This window comes from Lepidochelys kempii, chromosome 15 (genome assembly GCF_965140265.1).
Source record: "Lepidochelys kempii isolate rLepKem1 chromosome 15, rLepKem1.hap2, whole genome shotgun sequence".
Lineage (NCBI taxonomy): Eukaryota > Metazoa > Chordata > Testudines > Cheloniidae > Lepidochelys > Lepidochelys kempii.
The window spans coordinates 6,686,405-6,709,331 of NC_133270.1; the positions used below are offsets into that span (position 1 = coordinate 6,686,405).

The following is a 22,927-nucleotide window of genomic DNA, read 5'->3' on the forward strand; positions in this document are numbered from 1 at the left end:
TTGAACTGTCTGGGTAACTCTCTTTAAGATAATAAGCTGGTATATGATTGTCTTAAAGGAAAAACAGACTTAAAATATTTGCACTGTCCAGGAGAGGACTGGGTAGTCCAGGGCATACATTTCTGGGAGAAGATCCGGGACTAGGGTTGTGCTGGTATAACCAAGGCTGGTAAGAGGCAGGGTATAACTGGCAAAGCTGCAATTACACATAGACACTCAGGGGGTGGCTTGCATGCTGGAAGGCTGTTTGTAAGCGGCCCAGGTGGGAGCTACTACAGCAAGGCAGGGATGACACAGTCCTCCACTGGTGTGGATTTTGCCCCGGTAGGTCAAAGGCCTTTATTCAATTAGCCAAACAGATGCTGGGTTATCAGGTTCTCCCTTCTGTAAAGGTACAGCTGGAATAGAGCCCAGAGCAGCCAAAACCCACAATGTATTCACCAGCCAGGGCAAATCCAGTAGAGACAGGAAGAAATCACCTGGACCTAGGTACCAGAGTGATGCAAAGGGACACAAACACACACAGAGATCATCAAGCTTTCCTGAGTAGGCAGCAATACAAGGTGTCACAGAGTCACCGGGTGAAGCTCTGGAACTACTCCATATGAAGCCAGTCAGGACTCTGGGGGAGCCTCCTCTCTCTGAGCAGACTGTCGCCAGGGCAAGAAGCTTACACAGCTTTGACCCTTCCTGGGTCTGACCTCGGAGCATTCAGCATCCCCTTCCTCACTGTGTGTTTCCCGCAGCGAGTCCGCCTGGGCAGGGCTCCTGGGGAAGCCAAAGGGCCATGCACCCCAACTCTGCAGTGACGCTCAGCCAGCCAGTGAAACAGGTTTATAAGCTGACAGGAACACAGTGTAGAACAGAACTAGTTAGCACAGAAATCAATGACTTTCAGCCAAGTCCAACTTGGGGAGTCCTGTGCCCTGGACTCCCCCTCTTCCCGTCCCCCCCAAGCAGACTGCTCCGTTTCCAGCCACCCGACCTCTGACATGCCCATTGCCCCCCCTCCTTGTCTTTGTCCTGCTTCCCGGGCAAAAGGTGTCACCTGGTCGCATCCCCCTCCCTGGTCTCAGGTTATGAAGGGCACTGGCATAGCCTATGTGCAGACAGCTGGACAGCCTCACCTGCCCCGAGGGCCTCAGCAAAAATCACACACCCAGTTCCCACCACCAAAATATTGGTGCAATACACAGGGAAACTGAGGTACCCACAGGATTAGTATAGGACAGTAAGACTCGCTTGCAACATAACAAGATGAATAAAACCCCACTTCGTCACACAAGGATGCAATGTGTGAAACAACACCACAGCAGGCCTGGATGCTGGTTTAACATCTGCAAGCAGATTGGAGGCTATACCCTGTGGTTTCATTTCTGTCTGGGGTATGGGATGGATCAGAGAAACGCCACAGACCCCGGCCAAGATTTTCCAAAAGTGGCTAGTGATTTTGGATGCCCAATGTATGTTGATTTTCAGGAAGTGCTGAGCACCTGCCCTCTAAAATTCCTAATCCTTTAAGATGTCCCAAAAATAGGGGCACTCAAAATCACTGTTGAACATTTCGCCTGATATGTTTATTACTGTCTGTATTACACTGGTATTGTTGTTGTCCCTTAGTAGGTACTGCTGCCACTGAGGCCTTTGGCAATGGACAGCTATGCGTTAAAGTTACGCTAAACCATATTACTTTATCTAACCCAGTAAAAAGGCTACATTCTAATACAGCCCTGTCCCTGTTCTCTCCGCCCTCCCTGTGGTCTTTGGTCTATAGTTCTCTTCTTCCCAACACACAACTGAGCTGGATTCTTAGCTGGTGTAAATCAGCAGAATTCAATGGACCTATGGCAACTGACACCAATGGAGCATCTCATAGACATTTAAATTTAAATATATATTTATTTGTTTTGTGATCCATGACGGGGGCTACTGGTTACTACCATAAAACAAAGAATAAATAATACTAATAATTCCCAGCCAAAATAAACACATTAAGATGGAGGTCATGTTGAGAATGCATGTAAGGCTAAAAATCGATATTGGGTGAATTAACTATAAGGAAAGTGAAGAGTTTGTATTATTCCATCATTAGGTTCATCTGAGACCAAAAGAGGTCTTACGATGGGTGCTACATTTCTTAAAGGACCCATTTACAATTTCATTTCAATTCAAACTAATTAATGGATATACTTGTATGTTGTCAGAAAATCCCTTTTGAGTAAGTGCTGTAATTTCAGGGACAGGCTTCATGGTGTTCTTTGTACATAACAAAGAAGTTGAATCCTTGCTCGAAGAGTAAAAATCAACTCAAATTGTACCATGGAGCTGTGATTAGCTCATATATATTCTCATAATATTCTCTCACACACACACACACAAAACTGTGTAGCTGTGATCAGCACCTCCATAACAATGCACACATACATATATTATATATGTACATACATGTAAAAGCTTCCCCCACCAACATTAAAGAGATTTATTTGAAACTAAATTGTCTGAAAAATTGGCCAATGCCAACTGCTGAATGAGATAAGTATCATTAAGGGAAAAGAAAGTCTTCATTACTTTCAAAGAGGAAAAGCCTGTACACCAATGGGGAATAACATGTTTTAAAACATATCAAAGGGTTAAATTAATTTTCATTAAAATTTAAATGCGGGAAGGCTCCCTTCCCCCCGTCCCCTGCGCCTTTGAATGTTTGACTGGCAACCATTTCATATTTCAATCTCGGCAGAACAAATTGAATTAGATGTTGAAACCAAACTCTGCTCTGTTCTCTAAAGCCTACATGCTCTGCTTGCGCTAATCCTTTTCGTTGCTGCTACAGAGCACAGAGACGCTCAGTAAGAAATCTGCCCTGCCATAAAAGACAATAAGAAAAGAAGGGGGGGAAGGAAACCCAACAAACCCACAACCCCATCAAGCCTTGCTTAAGTTGTCTTCCACGTGTGCTTTAAAAAGACTGGAGTCAGAATCCCCATTCTGACCCCTCACCAGTTGTCATCAGGGTAGAATGGATATCAAGTATTTGTCGTCTTTCCACTCCTCTACTCGCTCCCTCATCATTTTCTACATACCTTTTAAAAATAGTTTAAAATGAACCAGAATTTCGACTTATCTTTTACATGATTTCCACCCACCCACACCCAGCCTTCTGGTTCTCAATTCCAAATATGCAAATTCCATCCACACAAGCCAACTGGAAACTTCCCCATCAAAAGATGCATCTCTACCCAGCCTGTCTTCTCAATTTCATGCCATGAAATCATCATAATCTCAATGACCTCACAGCTACTGGAGATCAATAATAGGCCTTACTGTTTGGTTTTCCCTCCCCAAAGCATAGTTGATAAAGGTACCACAGACTGAGCACAAGACAGGAATGCCACAATGATATCTTTGTAGCTCTTAGGAGTCCTGTCATGGTCCAGATCCCATTGTGCCAGGAGCCTGTACAAATCCAGAGCAAGAAAACGGTGCCCCTGCCTCAAAGAGCTTCCGATCAGTCTAACCCCATCCCTTTTACTGACAAGCTGACACACCACTTTAACCTTTCTGTGCCTCAGTTTACCAACCTGCAACATGAGGACAATGTCCATCCTGCCTCTTAAGAGGGTTGGGAGAATCCATGTTTGCACAGTGCAAAACACCATAAGGGCTGAAGTGCCATTTAGTGGTCTAGTCTTTCTCCACTGCAGAGATGAACCTAAATCTTGGGCTTGGGTGTCAAGCAAACGTGAGTTTGCCTGTTACCAAATGGTGAAGTAACAAAACTACCAATGCAGTTAAGAGATTCATAAATTCCAAGGCCAGAAGGGACCACTGTGATCATCTAGTCTGACTTCCTTTGTAACACCGGCCAGAGAACTGCCCCATAATAATTCCTAGAGTAGAGCTTTTAGAAGAACATCCCATCTTGATTGTAAAAATTGCCAGTGATGGAGAATCCACCACGACCCTTGGTAAAATTACTCCAGTGGTTAATTACCCTCATCGTTAAAAGTTGACCCCTTATTTCCAGTCTGAATTTGTCAAGCTTCCATTTCCAACCCCTGGATCATATTTGACTTTTCGCTGCTATTTGAAGAGCCCATTATTAAATACTTGTTCCCCATGTAGGTACTTCAAGGTCCAGTTCAGCATGACTGGAACAGCAGGGAGCTGCAGACAACATTAAAGGGATGATGGTAGAACCTTTGTTCCCTGTGCCCACAAAGGACTGGAACGGCAGAATGCTATGGATCAGGCCAGAGGTACATGGGGAGAGCTCTGTGTCTATTGTTGTCAGGCTCTATTCCCAGCTGTAACCAATGCTCACCATCCTTTCCCCTCACGCTGCTCCCTCCCCACCCCCACGTCTCTCCTCTTGCTCCCTTCTCAAGAGGGAGGTGTTAACAACAGATGCATCTGGAGGCATCCTTATATTAGAGCCATTCCAAAAGGACAAATGGTATCTCAAGGCCCTGTACTTATTCCAGACGCACGGCATGGAGCAGACAGTTATTTAACCCAGCTTGGATTATTCCTGTGGTCATGTAGCCACCTTTCCTTTCATCAGCAGAGCCCTGATGCTGTGTGTGCTTCCGTCACAAACGGGAGCCTGGGAAGGCAGATATATTAGAAAGGTTATTGGTCAGCTGTAGGCCCAGATGTGTTTTGAGTCACTATTCAGGAGGCCACCGGTGTTGTGGGTTTAACAAAAGTCCAATAATAAGTAAGGTTATGAGCATCCCACTGCTAGGCGTATTGGTAAACGTCTCGCAACAATAGACAGCTATCACAGAGAAAAACAGCCTCTTGCACACTAATATACATCGCACACAAAACACATGCCACTGAGAGCTGGCTGACTATCTGCGCACACAAGGGCCTAGTTCTGAGGACACAGCTAAGACTGAAAGAGGGTATGTGTGTGTGTGTGTGTGGGGGGGACGGGACGATGACCCTTTCCTTAGACATACTAAAACTAGACAAGGAAAAGCAACTGAAAACTAGGGAGCATCCCAGGATTGGCAAGGAGAGTAGATGCCCTAATTGGCCTTCGTCATCCCGTGACCCCTGGGTAACCTCAAGAAGTTTATGAGCAGATGCCTTTCCTGACCTGTTCTACACACACAGTAAACAGGGCAGGTAACATTTTCAAAAGCACACAGATGACTTAGGAGCCTAATTTTCAACTTAAGTTAATGGAACTTCAGCCATTTTGAAAATTGTACCCAGTCCGAGCTCACTTCTTTGTTGGGTTTTGCTTTACCATCAGAGAAAACAACTCAGGGTCATGGCTTTGCCTCTTTTGATTCTGGAAGTCACTCTGGGAATCAGGGGAATTGGAAGACAGACACTCTTGGTTCCACTGCAGGAGGAAGAAATTCGGAATAACTCAGGCCTCTTTCGGAGCCAAAGTTCAGACAATGTGTGTTGCTCTTGGTGGCGAACAAGTCTGTCTCAGGGGGTCTCCACTGTTGGAAGTCAATTTGTGATGGATCTGTGCAATGACAATGTGCAATATGTGTTGGTCACTAACTGCCTGCTCACAAGTCTGATTCCTGGGAGGTGATGGGCCACTGGTGTTACCCTGTTCTGATGGCACCTGTTCCACAAATAGATGGCTTTGAGGCAGAGGGATGAGGAGTGGGCACCCCCTTGCTTGTTTATCTAGCACATGGTCATCAGGCTGTTTGCGAAGATCACCACGACGGAGTTCTGGAGAAGAGGCAGAAACGGCACACGGGCCACTCTGATGGCTGGGTTCTGGGACGTACACATGCAGCCCCCTGTTGCTTGGGAACCAAGCGACTCAGAGCTACAGGTGATGCAAGTGAGCTCTCCATCCTGTCCCTGACACATCTGTGATCAAGATCCTTGCTGGGGAGAGGACTGAGAAGGGGAACCCTTTTCAAGCGTTTGAGGGTGTCAGGCAGCTCCAAGTGACATGATACACTACTATCGCCTTCTCGTCTATCAGGTGTTTCACCGGAGAATAGACTGCCCTGAACCAGTGCTGGAGGGCATGTAGGTAAAGCCTGGCAAGTGGCATCATGTACATGCTGAGGTGGCTGCCGGACTCAGCTGCATCGATGGCCCCAGTGCCGGGTGATCAGCGTCGATGTCATCAGTGCTGATTTTGATGGGGTTTTCTTCCTGCCCTTCTCACTGCTAGACCCCAGGATGCGGTGTCTGCTCAGAGAAGAACTTGCTGAGCGTCACCCCATGGGTTCCTCGGAGGCGGATATCTCCTCCGGGGTGAGGTGACATGCATCAACTGCTTGAGCAGGTGAAGTCTGAGCCATGTGTCCCTGGGCACACGAATCCTTTACAAGAATGATTTGCACACCAAGCACCTACCAAGGATCTGACCCTCCCCCAGACAGACAGGGGCATCAGCTGTGCCCATCGACGAGAGGGATGAGTCCATTGTAGGTCGGGTAGGGCCCAAACCCTGAAGGCTTGGAGTCCATCATGGCAGTTAGCATGAAGCACCCTGCCCTGCTGTGCACGAGTAGCTGTCTCCTGATCTTTTTAGTTTTGGAACGTCCCGTTTCAAAGAATTAACAACAGAGGAAAGTGATGAAAGACTCTTCACAAAACTAATGAGTTTGAAGCTCACGAAAGAGCAGTGGGTCGGACAGTCGCCAGGATCCATGTCGCTGTCGAGGGCAGTCAGAGAACAGAGGGACCATGAGCTCTCAGCTCTTCACGCCCTCACATGGGAGCATGAGGTGGCATAGGGCACGTGTGCAGCCCTGATGGACGCTGCTCCTCCACAACATCCGATCAAGTGCCTGAGGGGCCAGTGCACCTACAGTGGGAGCCCTGCTGACACATCATTAAGGAAGAAATGAAAGTTATTGCATTAAATACACACACAAATTTCTGATTGGTGCAACAATTTAAAACGCTGCCTCGCGCATGTCTGCACACGTAGGTGGTGAAAATGCAGCCACGTCTAGCCACCTGTCCTGAAGAGGAGTTTACGAGAAATCCACCCAATTAAAAAAATATCCAAAAATACATTTACTCCTGGAAACTCAGTAACCAAAAAAACAACTCTGTGTATAGAATATTAAGTTAAACCCGAAGATGTGCAGGGGAAGGCTGGAATTCACCCTAAGGGTGAAATGTGCCAGCTGAAGCTGTCCCCCACACCACAAGCAAATGCACTAAAAAATCTGTATCAGCCACTCTCCTGCAGCCACTCTCCTTGCACGAGAGCCACTGGTTGCGGGCACTAGCGCTGGGTGAGCAGGATTCGCTGCGGGGGCTCAGGAATGAGGTGGAAAGGGAGCTATAACCTGCGATCACAGGCACAGAAGGGTGCAGCAGGCCTGGCTTCTTATTTATTCGCCTGCAACAGTTTCCACAGAAGCTGTTCCATCCTCCCTAGAGCCTTCGAGACTGTGTCCCCTCCTGGCGCCCCACGCCATGGAACTGTAAGGAGAAGACATGAGCTGCACAGCACAAGAGGGAGCAGTGCCAATTACCACTCAAGGCAGCATGAACAAGACACTCTAAGTAGCTTACCAGTCAAAGGAAGAAGGCAGTGCAAAATCTTGAATCCTATTACATGCCACTTTGGGGCTAGGTGGCTTTTGTTTTGTGTCACAGCATTTCACTTCCATCATATTTTGCCAGCAAATTTAGCCCTGTTGAGAAGCATCAGACTGACAAGACCACAGAGCAGGCCTATCTGGGCATGGTACCCACACACTGGCCCACCAACATAGACAGCGTGCTCAGACCTCTGGGTCAGAGGAGCTCACTATGTCCCACTCCATCTCTGGCCTCTCCACTGAGATGGCTAGAGGTCCCAATTGGATTTCACTGCAACAGTTCTGTGGCTACCTGCCCCACTGGAAATGGGACTAAGATCTCAGTCTCATTTCATACCTGCCGGCTAACGGCGATGCCTTTGCTCACTGCAAACCCGAGACTCTGGAGTGGACTGGCTGCATGCGGCAAGGCCTGAGCTAGCCAATCCCCTCCAATACGACAGCTGTCTCCATCAGTTTGTAGCAGGTGACTATAGAATGTCACAGCGGTGTCTGAACAGCACAGCTGTCATCCAGCCCCATGGTAGCATCTCCGTGACCTTGAGGTGCCTGGTCCCTACAGATGGAGCGAGGCAGCACAAGTCAGCAGTGGTGGCAGGAGAAAGGAGATTGCCAAGCTACCCATTTTGCGGCAACAGCTGCTGGCTGCTCTCTAGACAGGCTCTTTGGCAGCCCATCTGTTTCCTCGAATGGAGCAGGGGCAGGTGAGGAACAATTCGGTATTCTCCAGCTCCACTGCCTTTCCTCTCAAAGCCCCATGAAAGTGTATAAAGCGAGCAGGCTGCTGACTGATTTCACCCCAAAGCCCAAACGTGGCACCAGTACTGGACCCAGTTCTGATCCGCCACCCCAGTATTGTGACAAAAAAACTGGTGAGGGGGTGACAGATTGCACACAGGGACATTGCAAACCGGTTGAGAACTGCTTCCAGCTAATGGAATAACCAGCCTTTGAGGCAGTGCCACCTGGTAAGTGGGAGTTGGGACTGCTAGGGTCTTCTCTGAGCTCTGCAACTGACCTGCGGTGAGACCTCAGTCATGACACTTAATACCTGCTGTGGGACTTAATGTTTCTAAAGTGCTTTGGGAAGTTTGGATGAGAGGGGCTAGATAACCAGGGAAGAGCAGGGGCTGTTTCCACACTGAAAGGAAACCTGCCCTTTGCTTCTGTAAGAGCCGCGACCCGCTGCAGCAAAAAGGCACATGCACCTCACAAAAGACCAGGCAAGCGGTGGGCTGCGACCTCTGAGTCTCTGCTAAGCTGCTTATTTTACGATTACCCTGCATCCTCCCCTGCCTCCACCCCCATTTGTCTTTTTGGACCAGCTGTTGCATCCAGTCCGACACAAGGACTGTAACTCTGAGGCAGGGTCTGTCTTCTTTGTACAGCACCTAGCGCAATGGGACCCTGATCCTTGACTGGAGCTCCTAGGCGCTACCATAATTGAAACAATAATAAAACAACTGAAAGTTGAGAGGACTTGCCCCCGCCCCTGCATGGAACACATACCCTCAGACACCAAACAGCAGCTGATGAGTCTGCTAGTCGCCCGCATCGTCATCCCTGTCCTCCTCCAGCTGCTCGAGGATTTCGTCCAAAGCCACAGTACGCTGCTTCTTCTTCGGGGAATCTGTGCAGGCCCAGATGGCAGAGGAGCGGGCGGGGTGAGAGAACACAGACAATTAAAAGACATGCATCTGTACCTCACTGCAGCCAGCTTCTGAGGAGCTTTCCCAACCCCTGCCCATGCTGAGCGGTGCACGGGGCTGGCAACAACCGCATTCAAACGCTTCAGAGCCCGGTGCTGTCACAGCTGGGATTAGAAGCCAGGCATTCCTGGCTCCCAGGCCTGAGCTCTGATCACGTCTCTCCACCCCAGACAAGCCGAAAGGGCCTCCTCACCTTTAGAGAAGCAGAAGGCCAAGTGAGCCTGCATCCCGGTATCTGCACCACAGGGCCTGGGGCAGGTTGTGGGGAGGAAGAGGATGGGCTGTGGAAGCTTCCACAATGCTCTGACTCTTGTGGGCTTGTCTTTGTAACAGTGGGGAGGGCAGGACAGGAGAGGGCTCCTGGGGAGTCTCTCTCCTTCCACTTGCTGTTCTGCAGGATGAGTATGTGTGATGGGGGGGATGGGACGGGATTGCAGATCATCCCCCTTTCTCACCTCTGACCAGGGAGGACACTTGCACCCTATGGGGGGCAGCCAGATGTCACGTGTGTGTGCAGCGCCTATCAGAGGGGCTAATCACAGGAAGCAAAGGGGTGAAGAGCAGGAGAGAGAGGCAGCACACCTGGTCTCAGCGAGATGAGAGCACATGGATGGGGATACTGACTATGAGGTTGGGGGGGGGGGCGGGGGGGGGAGGAGAGCAAGGCAACTGGCAGCTTCCCCACCAGGATCATGTCCCCTGGACGGTGTGCACAGGAGGGAAGCTGGCTGCCCCAATCCCCCCTGCAGCAACCCCGGGCTGCATACGCCATCCTCGTTAGCTTCCTCTCCCCCACTCTAGCTCTCCTGAGCAGCTCGTCTTTAAAGCCCTCAACTATCATTTGCTTCTTCGTAATAATCAGGCTCTGGCAGTGCACAATGGCCTCTGGAAATTGAATTTGCAGGGAGGTAATGGGAGCTGTGGCAGCGGCGGCAGCCGAAAACAGAAGGGCAGGTGCGGCAAAGCATGAACTAAATGCCTGTCACTCTCTTGGCTGATGTTAACAACGCTGGGGCTGTGCCATGCAGACTCAGCCTGATGTAGACCCGCTCCCCAATAAGGGGCACTCCCTGGGGCCGGGTGTTCCGGGGGGTGGCGAGCGACAGCTATGACTCACTGCCTCCAAAGCTGGCGGGAGATTTAACCCCTCTCCTGCTGCAGCTCCTGCGGTGACAGGGCTTTGTTTGGAGGCAAACCCGCACATTGCTTTAAAGAAATATGCAGTGGGATTCCTTGCAGTGCCCACTCCTTTGATGTACCCTGATCTATTGAATCCATTTATACAGGAGCACATCTCATGGTCATCTAAGCCCCCGTGAGGCATTCAAGTCAGGACTGAAGGTCCCACTGCTATTTGTCAGGGAGGAGGTGGATGATCCACCCAGGACAGGGCTACATGCTACATCTGGGGTACGATCCCGCGTCTCCATGGGCCAGTAATGTCCACTCTGGATTGATTGATAGGGGTTATAGTGGACGAGAAGTGGATATGAGTCAACAGTGTGCTCTTGTAGCCAAGAAGGCCAATGGCATTTTGGGATGTATAAGTAGGGGCATTGCCAGCAGATCGAGGGACGTGATCTTCCCCTCTATTCGACATTGGTGAGGCTTCATCTGGAGTACTGTGTCCAGTTTTGGGCCCCACACTACAAGAAGGATGTGGAAAAATTGGAGAGAGTCCAGCGGAGGGCAACAAAAATGATTAGGGGACTGGAACACATGACTTTCGAGGAGAGGCTGAGGGAACTGGGATTGTTTAGTCTGCAGAAGAGAAGAATGAGGGGGGATTTGATAGCTGCTTTCAACTACCTGAAAGGTGGTTCCAAAGAGGATGGATCTAGACTATTCTCAGTGGTAGCGGATGACAGGACAAGGAGTAATGGTCTCAAGTTGCAGTGGGGGAGATTTAGGTTGGATATTAGGAAGAACTTTTTCACTAGGAGGGTGGTGAAACACTGGAATGCGTTACCTAGGGAAGTGGTGGAATCTCCTTCCTTAGAAGTTTTTAAGGTCAGGCTTGACAAAGCCCTGGCTGGGATGATTTAGTTGGGGATTGGTCCTGCTTTGAGCAGTGGGTTGGACTAGATGACCTCCTGAGGTCCCTTCCAACCCTGATAGTCTATGATTCTATGATCACGAACATTACACGTGGTTCAAGCTGTACTGGTTAGAAGCGATTTGACATGTAAATCACATGGGGCCTTTCTGTCCCCATGTTGGATTACAGCACCAGCACGTGATGTGAGCCCTCATGTACACCTTTGACGGTGGCTTTCTGAGAAGGTGCGACATTAGGGATAACCTGCCTGGGTGAACACTTGCCAAGAGTGAACCCAGAGGAGAGCAAGCGTGGCCAGAGTGAATTCATTTCAAGCTCCAGGCGAGCATCCATGGAAAAATTATCACCCAGCTTAGTGACACCAGTCAAGGGAGACCTTTAGCTCTGCTTGCTGAGGATGGCGTCTCTAGGAAAGACAGACAAGCTACCCCCACATTCTCCTCCCATGAGGAAGCACACCTCCACATGGAGAACAGCTGTTTAAATCCTGCTCTCAGACATCAAAAGCCTCACTGGGTTTCTCAAACAAACAAACATACCGTAGGACTGAAGAAAGGTGTAAAATAAATAAATGGAACAAGCTGTGCATTTTCTTTTAGTATTACAGCTGCTGCCGAAGATAAACAACAAGGAAATGTCACAAAGCATCAATACAGAAGAAATTAACCTGACAAAAGCGCACTCCCCCTCTTTCCCCCTTAAACAATTTTGCATTTCTGGAGTTCCCATCTAATGATTTTATTTTTCAATTAATTCCTTGACAGAATGCCAGAATTGGTCTCCCTTGACTTCTAGACTTTAGGAATGCTGTGGGAGACAGGCGAGGGGCAAGGGAGATTGGGGGGGTGGGGGGGAGAGAATATTGTCCTGCCATGGCTTCCGCTCAGTGTCAGACCCCCAGAGACAGGAGGAAGGCTAGAATGATCTATTCAGAGAGCAACCCTCCCATTGTTAAAGTGAGACATAAGGCTGCAGGTGTCTCTTGCTTAAACATGACAAGGAAAATTGGGACAAACTGAAACAGTTGAAAGTCTGGAACCTCACAGCCACCAGTAACCTTAACTCTGCCCTAGGATCCTTACCCGATCGCCATCTACAGCCCCTGTAATGTTACCCAATACCCCAGTCATCTTTGACTCAACCCAGATCACCTTTCTCCTAACTTTCAGGGACGTCAGAATTAGCCCAGCCTCCTTCCTGGATGTTTCCCCAATCTCCCTCCCCTGCACACACAAAACCCTCTCACTCAAGTGTGGTGGTGGTTTCAACCTAGGCTAGCTGGGGCAGCAGGGCTTTCACTGGGGCTGTAACCCACCTGTTTTTCAATGAGGACACAGGCTAAGCCACTCAAGTGCTGAAAGTCCTCTAATGCCTTCCCTCAATTCACCCTGCTCAGAAGGACAGACAAGTTCTCTTACAATTCACTGGGGGGAAAAAGCCATACAGCGGCTCAGCTCACTGAAGTGCGAAGCACCCTGGGATGTGCCCCCAGAAGTCCTAGTGACACACATGCAGCACCAGTGAGGACACTAACTCGACGTCACACTTCACTCTGTTATTGAGAAACAGGGATAACATACTCCCCATATACGTGCACCAAGTCCAAGTGGTACTTTGCGCTACACACTGCACGAAGTGGGAACAGGTACGGTTACTGTCCGACCATAATCATCGTTAACTCACATGTGATAGTGTGCACACAGGGCTGGGTTCAGATTTCAGGGGTGACTCAGGAGTAGCTTTGCTGATGGCAGTGGAGTTATACCAGTGTAAAGGAGATCAGAAGCAAGTGGCATCTGTCTAGGGGAACCAAGAACTGGAGACAGACGCCATCAATCAGAAGGCTGCTGATGGAACCTTAACTATAAACATTAACTCCAAATTTTCAAAATTTAGAGAAGCCCTAATCATCCTTGTGTTGCTTTTTGGTGTCTAAATGGGTTATACCTTATATGACGGTTACATTCATAGCTGTAAAGGGTTAGCAATTGATAGGCAGCTGTTTTAATAAACAGTAAATTGTCAAAAATTAAACATGTCATTAGGTTGCTTATAACCACGGCTCGTCAATTACACCTTCCACCGATACACTTATCTAATACTTACCAGCCTTATCTGCATATCACTATCACTTATTAACCCTTTATAAGCTACTTATTACAGACAAAAAATGTGTTCAAAGAACGTTGCAAAGTCAAACGCTCAAAAAATAGGAGCTGTCGGAATTAAGGTTCCACGGGTCAACCCTAATGTGGCCTTGGGCATGTTATAATAGCATAGGGAGCCTGAGGGTCTCATCTTGCTCTCCCTCAAAAGATCAATATCAACGCGTATCCCTCGAAAACGACAGCCCAGATTGGGGGTTATTGCTTAGCTTGAATAGTTCCGCAGGAGCACAGGATGTTGACAGAGGGCACCGCATCAGGCAGCGTTCAAGTATTTGCCTAGGCACTTCACAGTCACCCCGGGTCACTCCTCAGCTTCCAATGCTCTGCAGTGTGCCTGTACGCTCACCAAACCTGGGACCCGACGCCCCACGCGGGAGAAGGTAGTTCCACCACTTCATGGTAATACCACGCCAGTTGCTTGCCTACCTAGGCTTGTGCGAGAGGTGCGTACTTCTCACTGTAATGGTGGCGGTATAAAAGAGGGAGACAGGCAGTCCTCAGCCTTCCATTTGTCTGAGGAATTTACATGACCTTCAGCCCTATGGCATCTGAGCACCTCACAGTCTTTACACACACCCCTGTGCGGTAGGGCAGGGCTAATGTCCCCATTGTACAGAGGGGAAACTGAGGTACAGACACACTATAACCTGCTCAAGGTTACACAAGAAGTGTGTGGGGGAGCAAGGAATTGAATCTGGGTCTCCCAAGTCCCACTGGACCTTCCACCCTTCTACACTGTCATCCTAACCTGCTAAGGTGCCTATAAACAGCGGCTGAAACACCCCGGGTCTCAGTGGCAAGCCTGTGGGCTTTGTAAAATCTGTCCTTCAAAATCCAAAGTTACTGCCAATGCTTTGCATCCTTTCTGCTGCCTAGACTTGCATGGCTTCTGACAGTTTGAATTTTAATTCTGAATAATTAAAATCACAGCTGAAAGCAGAAACTCACTGAAACGCCACTCTGCACGAATGCCCAGCATAGAAACTGTCCGATCCTTTGCTGTTTTGCAGACAGAACTGGGATTTGGCCAACATCACATGGGAAGCTGGTGGCAGAGTCAGGAATAGAACCCAAGAGTCCTGACTCCCCTGTGGTAGAGACTGCTGCTATGGCTCCCCAGAAACGAGTACGTCCCAAGATGCACATAGCTGTAGCAGGGAGATTTCAGCAGCTGGGCATAGTCAGCTGAAGGGTCTTGAGAGGGGCTGCACAGAGCACTGTGAATGGGACCCTATCTGGGAGAAAGCTTCTCCACCTCCTGGCAGGGGGACTGGCCAGCTAAGGGGATGAGGGATGGAAATGCAGAGCCTTCCACCTCTAGGTCGTCAGCTGCAATCTAGCTCAGATCACTGTGAATGAGCATTACCATTGCCCGACGGCGATGTGGTGGCCTCTGACAAATCAGTTGCCACAGCCCATGCCCTAGTAGGCGAGTGTGTATGTCATCATGTCCCCTGCAACTGGTCACAGCAGGAGACGTCTGGAGACATGACCAGGAACAAAAGGGCCACAGGGAGTCAGCGGCCGTCAAACCATCGGCAAGCTCTACTGTACTGTGCAGGGTGGAGACATCACACCTTGATGGGGCTGCAGGTGGGGAGGTGGGTGTGGGAAGCTTTCTTTCCCAGGCCATACTGCTCTGGGGGTGGAGGAGTTCAATCTGCAGCGCTGCCAAGACAGCACCTTGGATCAGCATCAAATGAAAATAACAATATAAAATACAAGCTGCCAGTGAGGATATGCCTCCCCCTCCCCGCCACTTGCCAATGCAGAAGAGATCTGGGTTCGAGGCCTGGCTCTGCCACAGACTTCCTGAGTGACTGTGGGCGAGTGTCAACCTGTCAGTGCCCAGAATTGTCAGTCTTGCCTATTTAGAATGTAAGGTCTACAGGGCAGGGACTGCTTCTTCCTCTGTGTTTGTACAGCACCAAGCACAATGGGGCTCTGATCTCAGTGCGGTTGCATACATTAGAGGTGGGCGCTCACTCTCCACATAAGCAGGCCCTTGCTCTCCAGACTAGGAACTCCCAGAGACGACACAGGCAGGCAGCTGCTGGGAATGCACATAACCGTTTGCGCACCTTCTAAAAAAGGGAAGCAAATTGGTTTGACTTTGGTGCATGCATTGTGGTTCTGCTGCTCCAAGCTGGTTAAGGTTTGCCTGCTAACTATGCTATTTGCTTTCTTTAGACAATAGCAAAAGCCAATGAGGGCGGGGGCTAACGGGGAATTACCATGGGATTATCACATGGCAGGGTTGTGGCTGTCACACTAATCCGGCAGGGTTTTACTCTCTGGCTACGGCATGTGTTTGCATTAGTTACAGATGCTCTGAAAAACAAAACAAAAACAGAGGCACAAAGCAGAGGGGAAGGGAGATACATACTGGTGAAAGGAACGCGTCTCAAATGAAAACAAACACGGGCTCTGAGGAGCTCTTCAAACACGATTACAGGTGGGGTCTCTACAATGCACCTAGCAAAAGTGGCCACCAAAAAGCCTCTAAAAAACTTTCCAAAGGACTCAAGGATAGCAACACTGGGTTTGATAGTGATAGGAAGTATTACTGGGCCAGATCCTTAGCTGGTGTAAATTGGTGCAGCTCCATCAATGCAGACTGTAAATAGTGGGCCAGATCCTCAGCATCAGTGGAGCTACACTGATTTACACCATCTCAGAATCTGACCCATTATTTACAAACGCAGTGCATGCACCAAAGTCAAACCAATTTGCTTCCCACAGCCTTCTGCAGAGCATCTGGCTGGTCATGTCTGTTCACCACACAGCCTCCTGGAGAATGAGAGGAACTGGTTATAAAATGTTGCTGCCTTGTTTTTTCTGTGCCTCTTTAGCACTGAAACATGAAACAAGTCCCTTGTCATGCCACCCCCCTGCCCCACATGCTTTCCATTTGGAAGCACCCCTATACACACCCACACTTGCCGCCCCCATCTTGCCCATGAAAAGTCACTTTCCCCCTCCTAAGCCTAGTGCGAAATTCCCCCTCTGTCAGTTTAATTCTTTGATCGATGGGGAAGAGAAGGAAAAACGGCCCTGCTCAGCTGGCCTCCCAAGTTACCCCTGGCAGGAGATCGCCGGCCCCGCTGGTGACGGCTGAGTGAAATGTTTGCGGAGCACAGAGAACACAAGTCAATAGTAATTTAACTGGATTGGGAGCAAGTACCTTCCCTGCACGGATTGCAGCTCCCGGGAGAGAGGGAGTGTGTGCAGGATATTACTGGCTCGCTCGGAAATAGTTCCAAAACACCACTTGCCAGAGTGAGGGAGGCAGAGGGAGGCTTGCAGGCTGACACCGGCGCTACTGCTGTCTGGAATTGCAAGGGCTAGAGAAAGCAAGAGGGGGTTGTGTCTGTTCATAGAGGTGTGCCCCTCTCTGAGGCATCACCTCCCCTGGGAACTGACTGGACAGACCAGACTCCAGGTTGGAAAGCATCCACAACCTCCATTTTCCAAAGGCCACAGGAGGATTGGAGTGGTGACAGCGGGGTGCATCCCAAAACGAGCAGGGCTCAGCCCCCAGTTTAATCGTGCACTGGTTTGTGTGCAAAGCAGCCTCAATTGTAAAAGTAACTCCCCCACACTGGAAAAGTATTCTAGGAAAATTCTTCCCATCACCCAACTCCTTCCCTGCAGGAATCCAGAGCCCTACGTAAGTTCTCGGAGCAGGGTCCGATGGAGCCTCGAGTGGCTGAATGCAGATCAGCTGCCATACAGGCTCATAGGAAAGGCCATAAGAGAGAACCCCAGTGGGCCGCCCAGCCCAGAATGTGTCTGACAGTGGACAGCACGAGATGCCTTAGAGGAAAATGGAAGGAACCCCATTAATAACCTACCTACAGGGGAAAGCTTCTTCCCGACACCCCCCCAGTTAGGGCTTGTCTATACAGTGACACTCAGGAGAGCTAATCCAAATGAATTTTTCAAGGGGATTAATTAAGCCACATTAAATCCCTGTGTGGATGCACTTAGTCAGAATTAAAGTGGCCTTAATTCAGTCTAGTTTAATTCACTTCAGAAATGAATTAAGTGTTCACGCAGGGGTTTAATGTGGTTTAACTAATCCACTTTACATACATCTTTAGAACATTCGAATTAACTCTCCTATCTCTCCATAGATAAGCCCTTAGTGTTTGCTTTATAGCCCTGCAATCTAACCCAAACCCAATGGGGACTCAAGTACAAGTTCCTGGGTGGGATAGCTCAGTGGTTTCAGCATTGGCCTGTTAAACCCAGGGTTGTGAGTTCAATCCTTGAGGGGGCCATTTAGGGATCTGGGGCAAAAATTGGGGATTGGTCCTGGTTTGAGCAGGGGGTTGGACTAGATGACCTCCTGAGGTTCCTTCCAACCCGGATAGTCTATGATTCCTCTTGGGCCGTGGCTGGGTCAGCTCAACTCCTGCCCTGTGATCAGGCCGGTGGCAGCTGCGTGTCCCACTCCTGCAAGCTGACACCTCCCTGCACCGTGCGCTCTGTGGAGCGAACGTGCTGAGGAATTGCAGCATCTCTCACTGCATGGTGCACACAGCGCAGCAGGGGGCGGTGGACAGCAGGAGCAGGGCACGCAGCTGCCGGCGCCAGCTCCATGGGTAGGAGGCATCAGTGTCACTGAATCGGGTTCCGGGGGAAGGGTTGGGAAAGGTGAGCTTGGGTTTGGTTCCAGCTTAAAAATCAGACCTGAGCAGAGCTCTAGCTCATTTTATGTCCTTAAGCAGAAGAGTTTCTATCCGTTACATTTGTTTTTTCTTCCCAATGTTACAGTGGATGTTCTCTTTGAACATAAAAGCATCTAATATTTTCTGGAATTCTGCTAAGCTCCTGCCTCAATATCATCTCATAGCACTGAGTTCCACGGACTAACGGTGTGGTGTATAAAAAAAGTATTTAAAATCTTGGGTTGTGTAATGCATAATGTATACAAACCGAGAGCACTAAAAAGAGGCTATACTAATATATGATAAGAGGGCAAACAAACTCCTTGGATGCATATGCAGGGGAATATCAATTAGGAGTAGGGAGGTGTTACTGCCACTCTAGATGGCCGTAGGGAGACCATTCTGGAATACTGCGTCCAGTTCTGGTACCCACATTTCAAAAAGGAAGTTGGAAAAAACATGGAAAGGTTTCAAAAGAAGCTACAAGATGATCCGAGGTCTGAAAAACAAGCGAGAGTCTGAAGACACTATTTAGTTTGCTGAAGAGAAGGCTAAGGGGTGACTTGATGACATTTGCAAAAACCTACATGGGGAAGAGATTTCTGACAGCTGATGGCTCTTTAGTCGAGCAAAAAACAAAAACCAAGATCCAATGATTGGAAGATGAACCTAGACGAATGCAGATTAGAAATAAGTTGCATACTTTTAACAGTGAGAGAAATTAATTCTCTAGCTGGGCCAAATTCTCTAGCAATGGTGGATCCTCCATCGCTTGCAGTCTAGAAGTCAAAACTGTATATCTTTCTAAAAGGTACCTACAGAAGTCATAGGCTAGATGCAGGAATCAGTTGGTGAGATTCTCTGGCCTGTGCTATTTGGTAGGTCAGACTAGATGAGGATTATGATCCCTTCTTTCCTTAAAATCTATTACTCTATACTTTGATGTATAGAAATGCTAAAAAGGGCACCCATCCATATGGTCTAAGACAGTAGTTCTCAACCTTTTTGATACCAGAGACCGGCTTGCTGCGTCCTAAACTGTGTCAGGGAGATCACAGGTCTAGAGACTGCTCGTGGAGAACCACTGTCTAAGAGAATCACTATGAAGAGGATGGAGTTTATTGTTGGTGCAAGTCAAACATTTAGTGAAAGTGTGGCCGCAGTAGTCTTGGAGCGTGCACCGTGTCATCCAATGTTAAAAAAAAATGGATAAGTTGTTACAAACCCATCTCCCTCCTTGTTGGCACTGTGAAGCCTGTCCTACACGTGGACACATGAGGCCACATAATGTTGGCAACACCTGTACAACCCTGTTGTGGTCACAAAGAAGAAGAAACTGAAAAAGGGCTTTTTTAATAACAACCCCCCTCCCCCAAGTGTTTCAAAATACTTTTTAAGTTTTACTATCAATTAGCATGAAACATGGAATGACACGACTACAAAAGGGGTACATTCTGAAACCTACGAGGGATATGGAATATTCATCACATTTGTCCTGCCCAGACATTTGCCTTATTCTAGTATGTGCAGAAACTTCCATGACACTTTAATTGTTTGCTCACATTTCCGTGCAAGTTTTACTAATAACTAGGAAGAAAGCCAGGTGTACTGTAGTCCAGGCTTATGTTCTGCAGCTCTGCCAGCATAACACCACCAGTGCAGCGTGATATAAACGGGCACCACCTCATTATACAAGTCCTGAGCCTGACGTGACCAGAGTCTACAGATTTATTCAGTGAATACAAATCACTTGCATTTCTGGGGCACTTTTGATTCTAAAGGACCCCAAAGCGCTTTGTAAACTATACAGGCATCACTTCACTGCCCACAGAACAGCAGCCCCTCTGGTGTGGCAGGACGCAGCTGTTGAACAATGCACAGTAACACCGCACAGTTTAGGGCAGGAAGCAAAGAATGCTCCATCAGCCCAAGGAAGGGACTGCTGTGCCGTCAGTACGCTGAGGACACCGAGCTCCGATTGTCCTTCTCAGCTGGGATAGTAGAGCAGAAGTGGGGACCAGCATGAAAAGTCGTTCACTCCTGGCAATACAGAAGTGGGAGCTTTTTGGTGGAAGGGAGCACTTGGAAGAACTGGTAACAATAGTGACCTCACCCTTAATGTAGGATGTCTGCTCTCCATGTCTCAGGGTCCTGCTGGGCTCATCTCTGCTCCTGGGCACTCAGAGCCTGGGTGGGCAGAAATGCCTTTTCCTCCTCCTCCTCCCTTTCCTCTTGGATGCTGCCCTGGTCATGGTACATGCCTTGGTGCCCTCAAGGCTAGGTTACTGCCACAGAAGGACTCTGAAAGCCACCTGGAAACCACAGCCAGTTAGGCAGATAGCAGCCCTCCTCATAAGCAGTGCTCATGTTGGTCCACCCAGGGCTGCACGTGCTAGACGAGTAGTTTTCAAACTGTGGGTCGTGACCCAGAACTGGGTTGCGGAATGTCAGGCACTGGGTGGCGGCGGCTCCGATCAGCACTGCTGACCAGGCTGTTAAAAGTCCTGTCGGCGGTGCTGCCCAGCTAAGGCAGGCTAGTTCCTACCTGTTCTGACACTGCGCTGCGCCCCGGAAGTGACCAGCAGCAGGTCCAGCTCCTAGGCAGGGGGGCCACAGGGCTCCACACGCTGTTTCTGCCCTGAGCACCGGCTCCACACACCCATTGGCTGGGAACCAGCCAATGGGAGCTGGAGGGGTGGTGCCTTTGGGTGAGAGCCGCGTGGAGACGCTTGCGCACCTCCACCTAGGAGCTGGACCTGCTGCTGGCTGCTTCCGGGGCGCAACGTGGTCTGCAGTGTCAGGACAGGCAGGAAGCCTGCCTTAGCACCCGCGCTGCAACGCTGTCCGGGAGCCGCCCGAGGTAAGCTCGCACCCCAATCCCCTGCCCCAGCCTTGAGAGCCCCCAAACCCGGAGCCCCTTCCTGCATCCCATACCCCTCATCCCCAGCTCCACCCCAGAGCCTGCACCCTCAGCCCAGAACCCTGACTCCCTCCTGCACCCCCAACCCCCTCCCACACCCTGAATGCCTCATTCCCGGCCCCACCCCACAGCCCTCACCCTGCACCCCAACCCTGAGACCCTCCCACACACCAAACCCCTCATCCCCAGCTCCGTTGGGTCATGGGCATCAACAATTTTCTTCAACTGGGTCGCCAGAAAATAAGTTTGAAAACCACTGTGCTAGACTGTCTGCCAGTCTAACTCTGGGTCCGTTTCAAGAACACAGCCTCCATTCTTTAAATCCCCAAACTTGGATTTGAATCTGGCTCTCCTTAAGATCATCTCTCACCTGCACCCTGCCCATGCCTACCCTATACCTCTGAGGCTGGCAGAGCCCGCTTTCAAACTAAGAGCCAGGAAGCAGAATGCTACCTGGGAGAAGGCACCAGGTAAGATCTCTCCTGCTGGATTTCCCCTACCAGGTAAATGAGGCGCAATCATGGCTGTGCACATTGGATACCACACCCGGATTCCTTCTGGTCAGTGAGCAGCTTTGTTACAGGGACATGTAATCTGCTGAGGGATGTAATCAGTTCAGGTCCTGTTGCCTAGGTACTACGGGGAAGGGACCTTAGAAATCCATGCAGTGGAATAACATTGGGAAGACCGCAATGACTGCTACTGGAGACTGGCCAGGGTAACACAGCTGTCACCCCTCTTCTTGTGCCGTGGGATCTCCAGTGACCACACATGGTCAGGACCTTACTTGGACGTGAAACCACCAGTACAGCACCCCCAGTACATTAGGCGTTATGTCAGTGTCTACTCAAAGCACCAATTACTGTCTCACCAGCACCACGTCCTGCAGCAACTTTGAATCTTTGGCGGGGTCTCTCAATCCAAGCAACCACCAGCTCTGACCCTATTTTGCTTAAGACTGGACAAGCTCACAGCCCGAGTGAGCCTGGGGAGAAGTGGTGGTGGGGTGCTGGCATGGCTACTGGCTGCTAGTGATGCAAGTCGTATTTGAACCCAGCTCTCCAGGCAAGAGCATTAACCCACAGCACTGCCCTACCTGCTATTAACAAAAGAACAGGAAGGGGGGCATTTTTTAAAAAAAACAACAACCTGAGAGTGTAGCCAAACAAAGCCATTTCCCTTCTGCCTGAGAGGCCAGCAAACAAAGACTTCTGCATCAGATTCTTTTGGCACTATTATATGCGCTCTGCTGAATTCACAGGCACTGCGGCCTGCAAAAGGACTGAAAGCTTCTCTCAGCCACGAGCCTGCTGTTTGAACCGCACTCTGGATGAATGAGACACAGCCGGCAGCTTACTTACTTTCCTCTGCTGTGTTCACTTCTCTTCCTCTCCCGAGCTCCCTCCCACGCACATGTCTGCCAGAGCATCCCCCTCTTTGCTTGCTATGTGGGTTCGCTTTCAAAATCCAATTCAGGGGAGGGGGAGGGACAGAAGATGCTGTACCCAGACAAGCAGAGCTTTCCGCCTTCCCTGCTGACGCTTTCTGCCCTCTAAGGCTGCTGATCTTTTGAGCGACTTATGCTCCTCTTTGAAACGTCTACTGCATTGTAAGACGCCATGTTCTCTGTCTCTTGGGAGACACAGGAGAAAGAAAACAAGGCTGTGTCCTACATGGCCAAGGGCCCAACCCCCGTGGCTAAAAGCACGATATAAGCTACCCTCAAATTCAAGGTAAAGCGTACACACTGGGTTGCACATAAAAAACCTGGCTGTCCCATGCATGATCTGGAAGAACCCGAGGTGCACTAAATGCAGGGGAAACCATGTGCTTCAATGGAAATGG

General features: G+C 49.5%; 1 protein-coding gene across 6 annotated transcripts in view; it reads right to left on the reverse strand.

Annotated features, from left to right (window-relative positions):
- The window catches only part of RBM19 (RNA binding motif protein 19), a 144,006-nt gene that overhangs the window by 25,767 nt on the left and 95,312 nt on the right, over positions 1-22,927 (reverse strand). For 3 of the 6 annotated variants that reach the window (XR_012155096.1, XM_073313160.1, XM_073313159.1), the window contains exon 24: positions 9,063-9,183. The exons of 1 other annotated variant lie outside the window; for it this stretch is intronic. Coding sequence is in view for 4 of the 5 variants with exons in the window: in XM_073313160.1 (XP_073169261.1) it covers positions 9,095-9,183 (89 nt within the window). In the remaining variant the exon portion in view is untranslated. Of the gene's footprint in view, positions 1-737; positions 6,817-9,062; positions 20,475-22,927 lie in introns of those variants that run through there. 2 more of the 6 variants (XM_073313161.1, XM_073313162.1) reach the window with 2 other exon arrangements.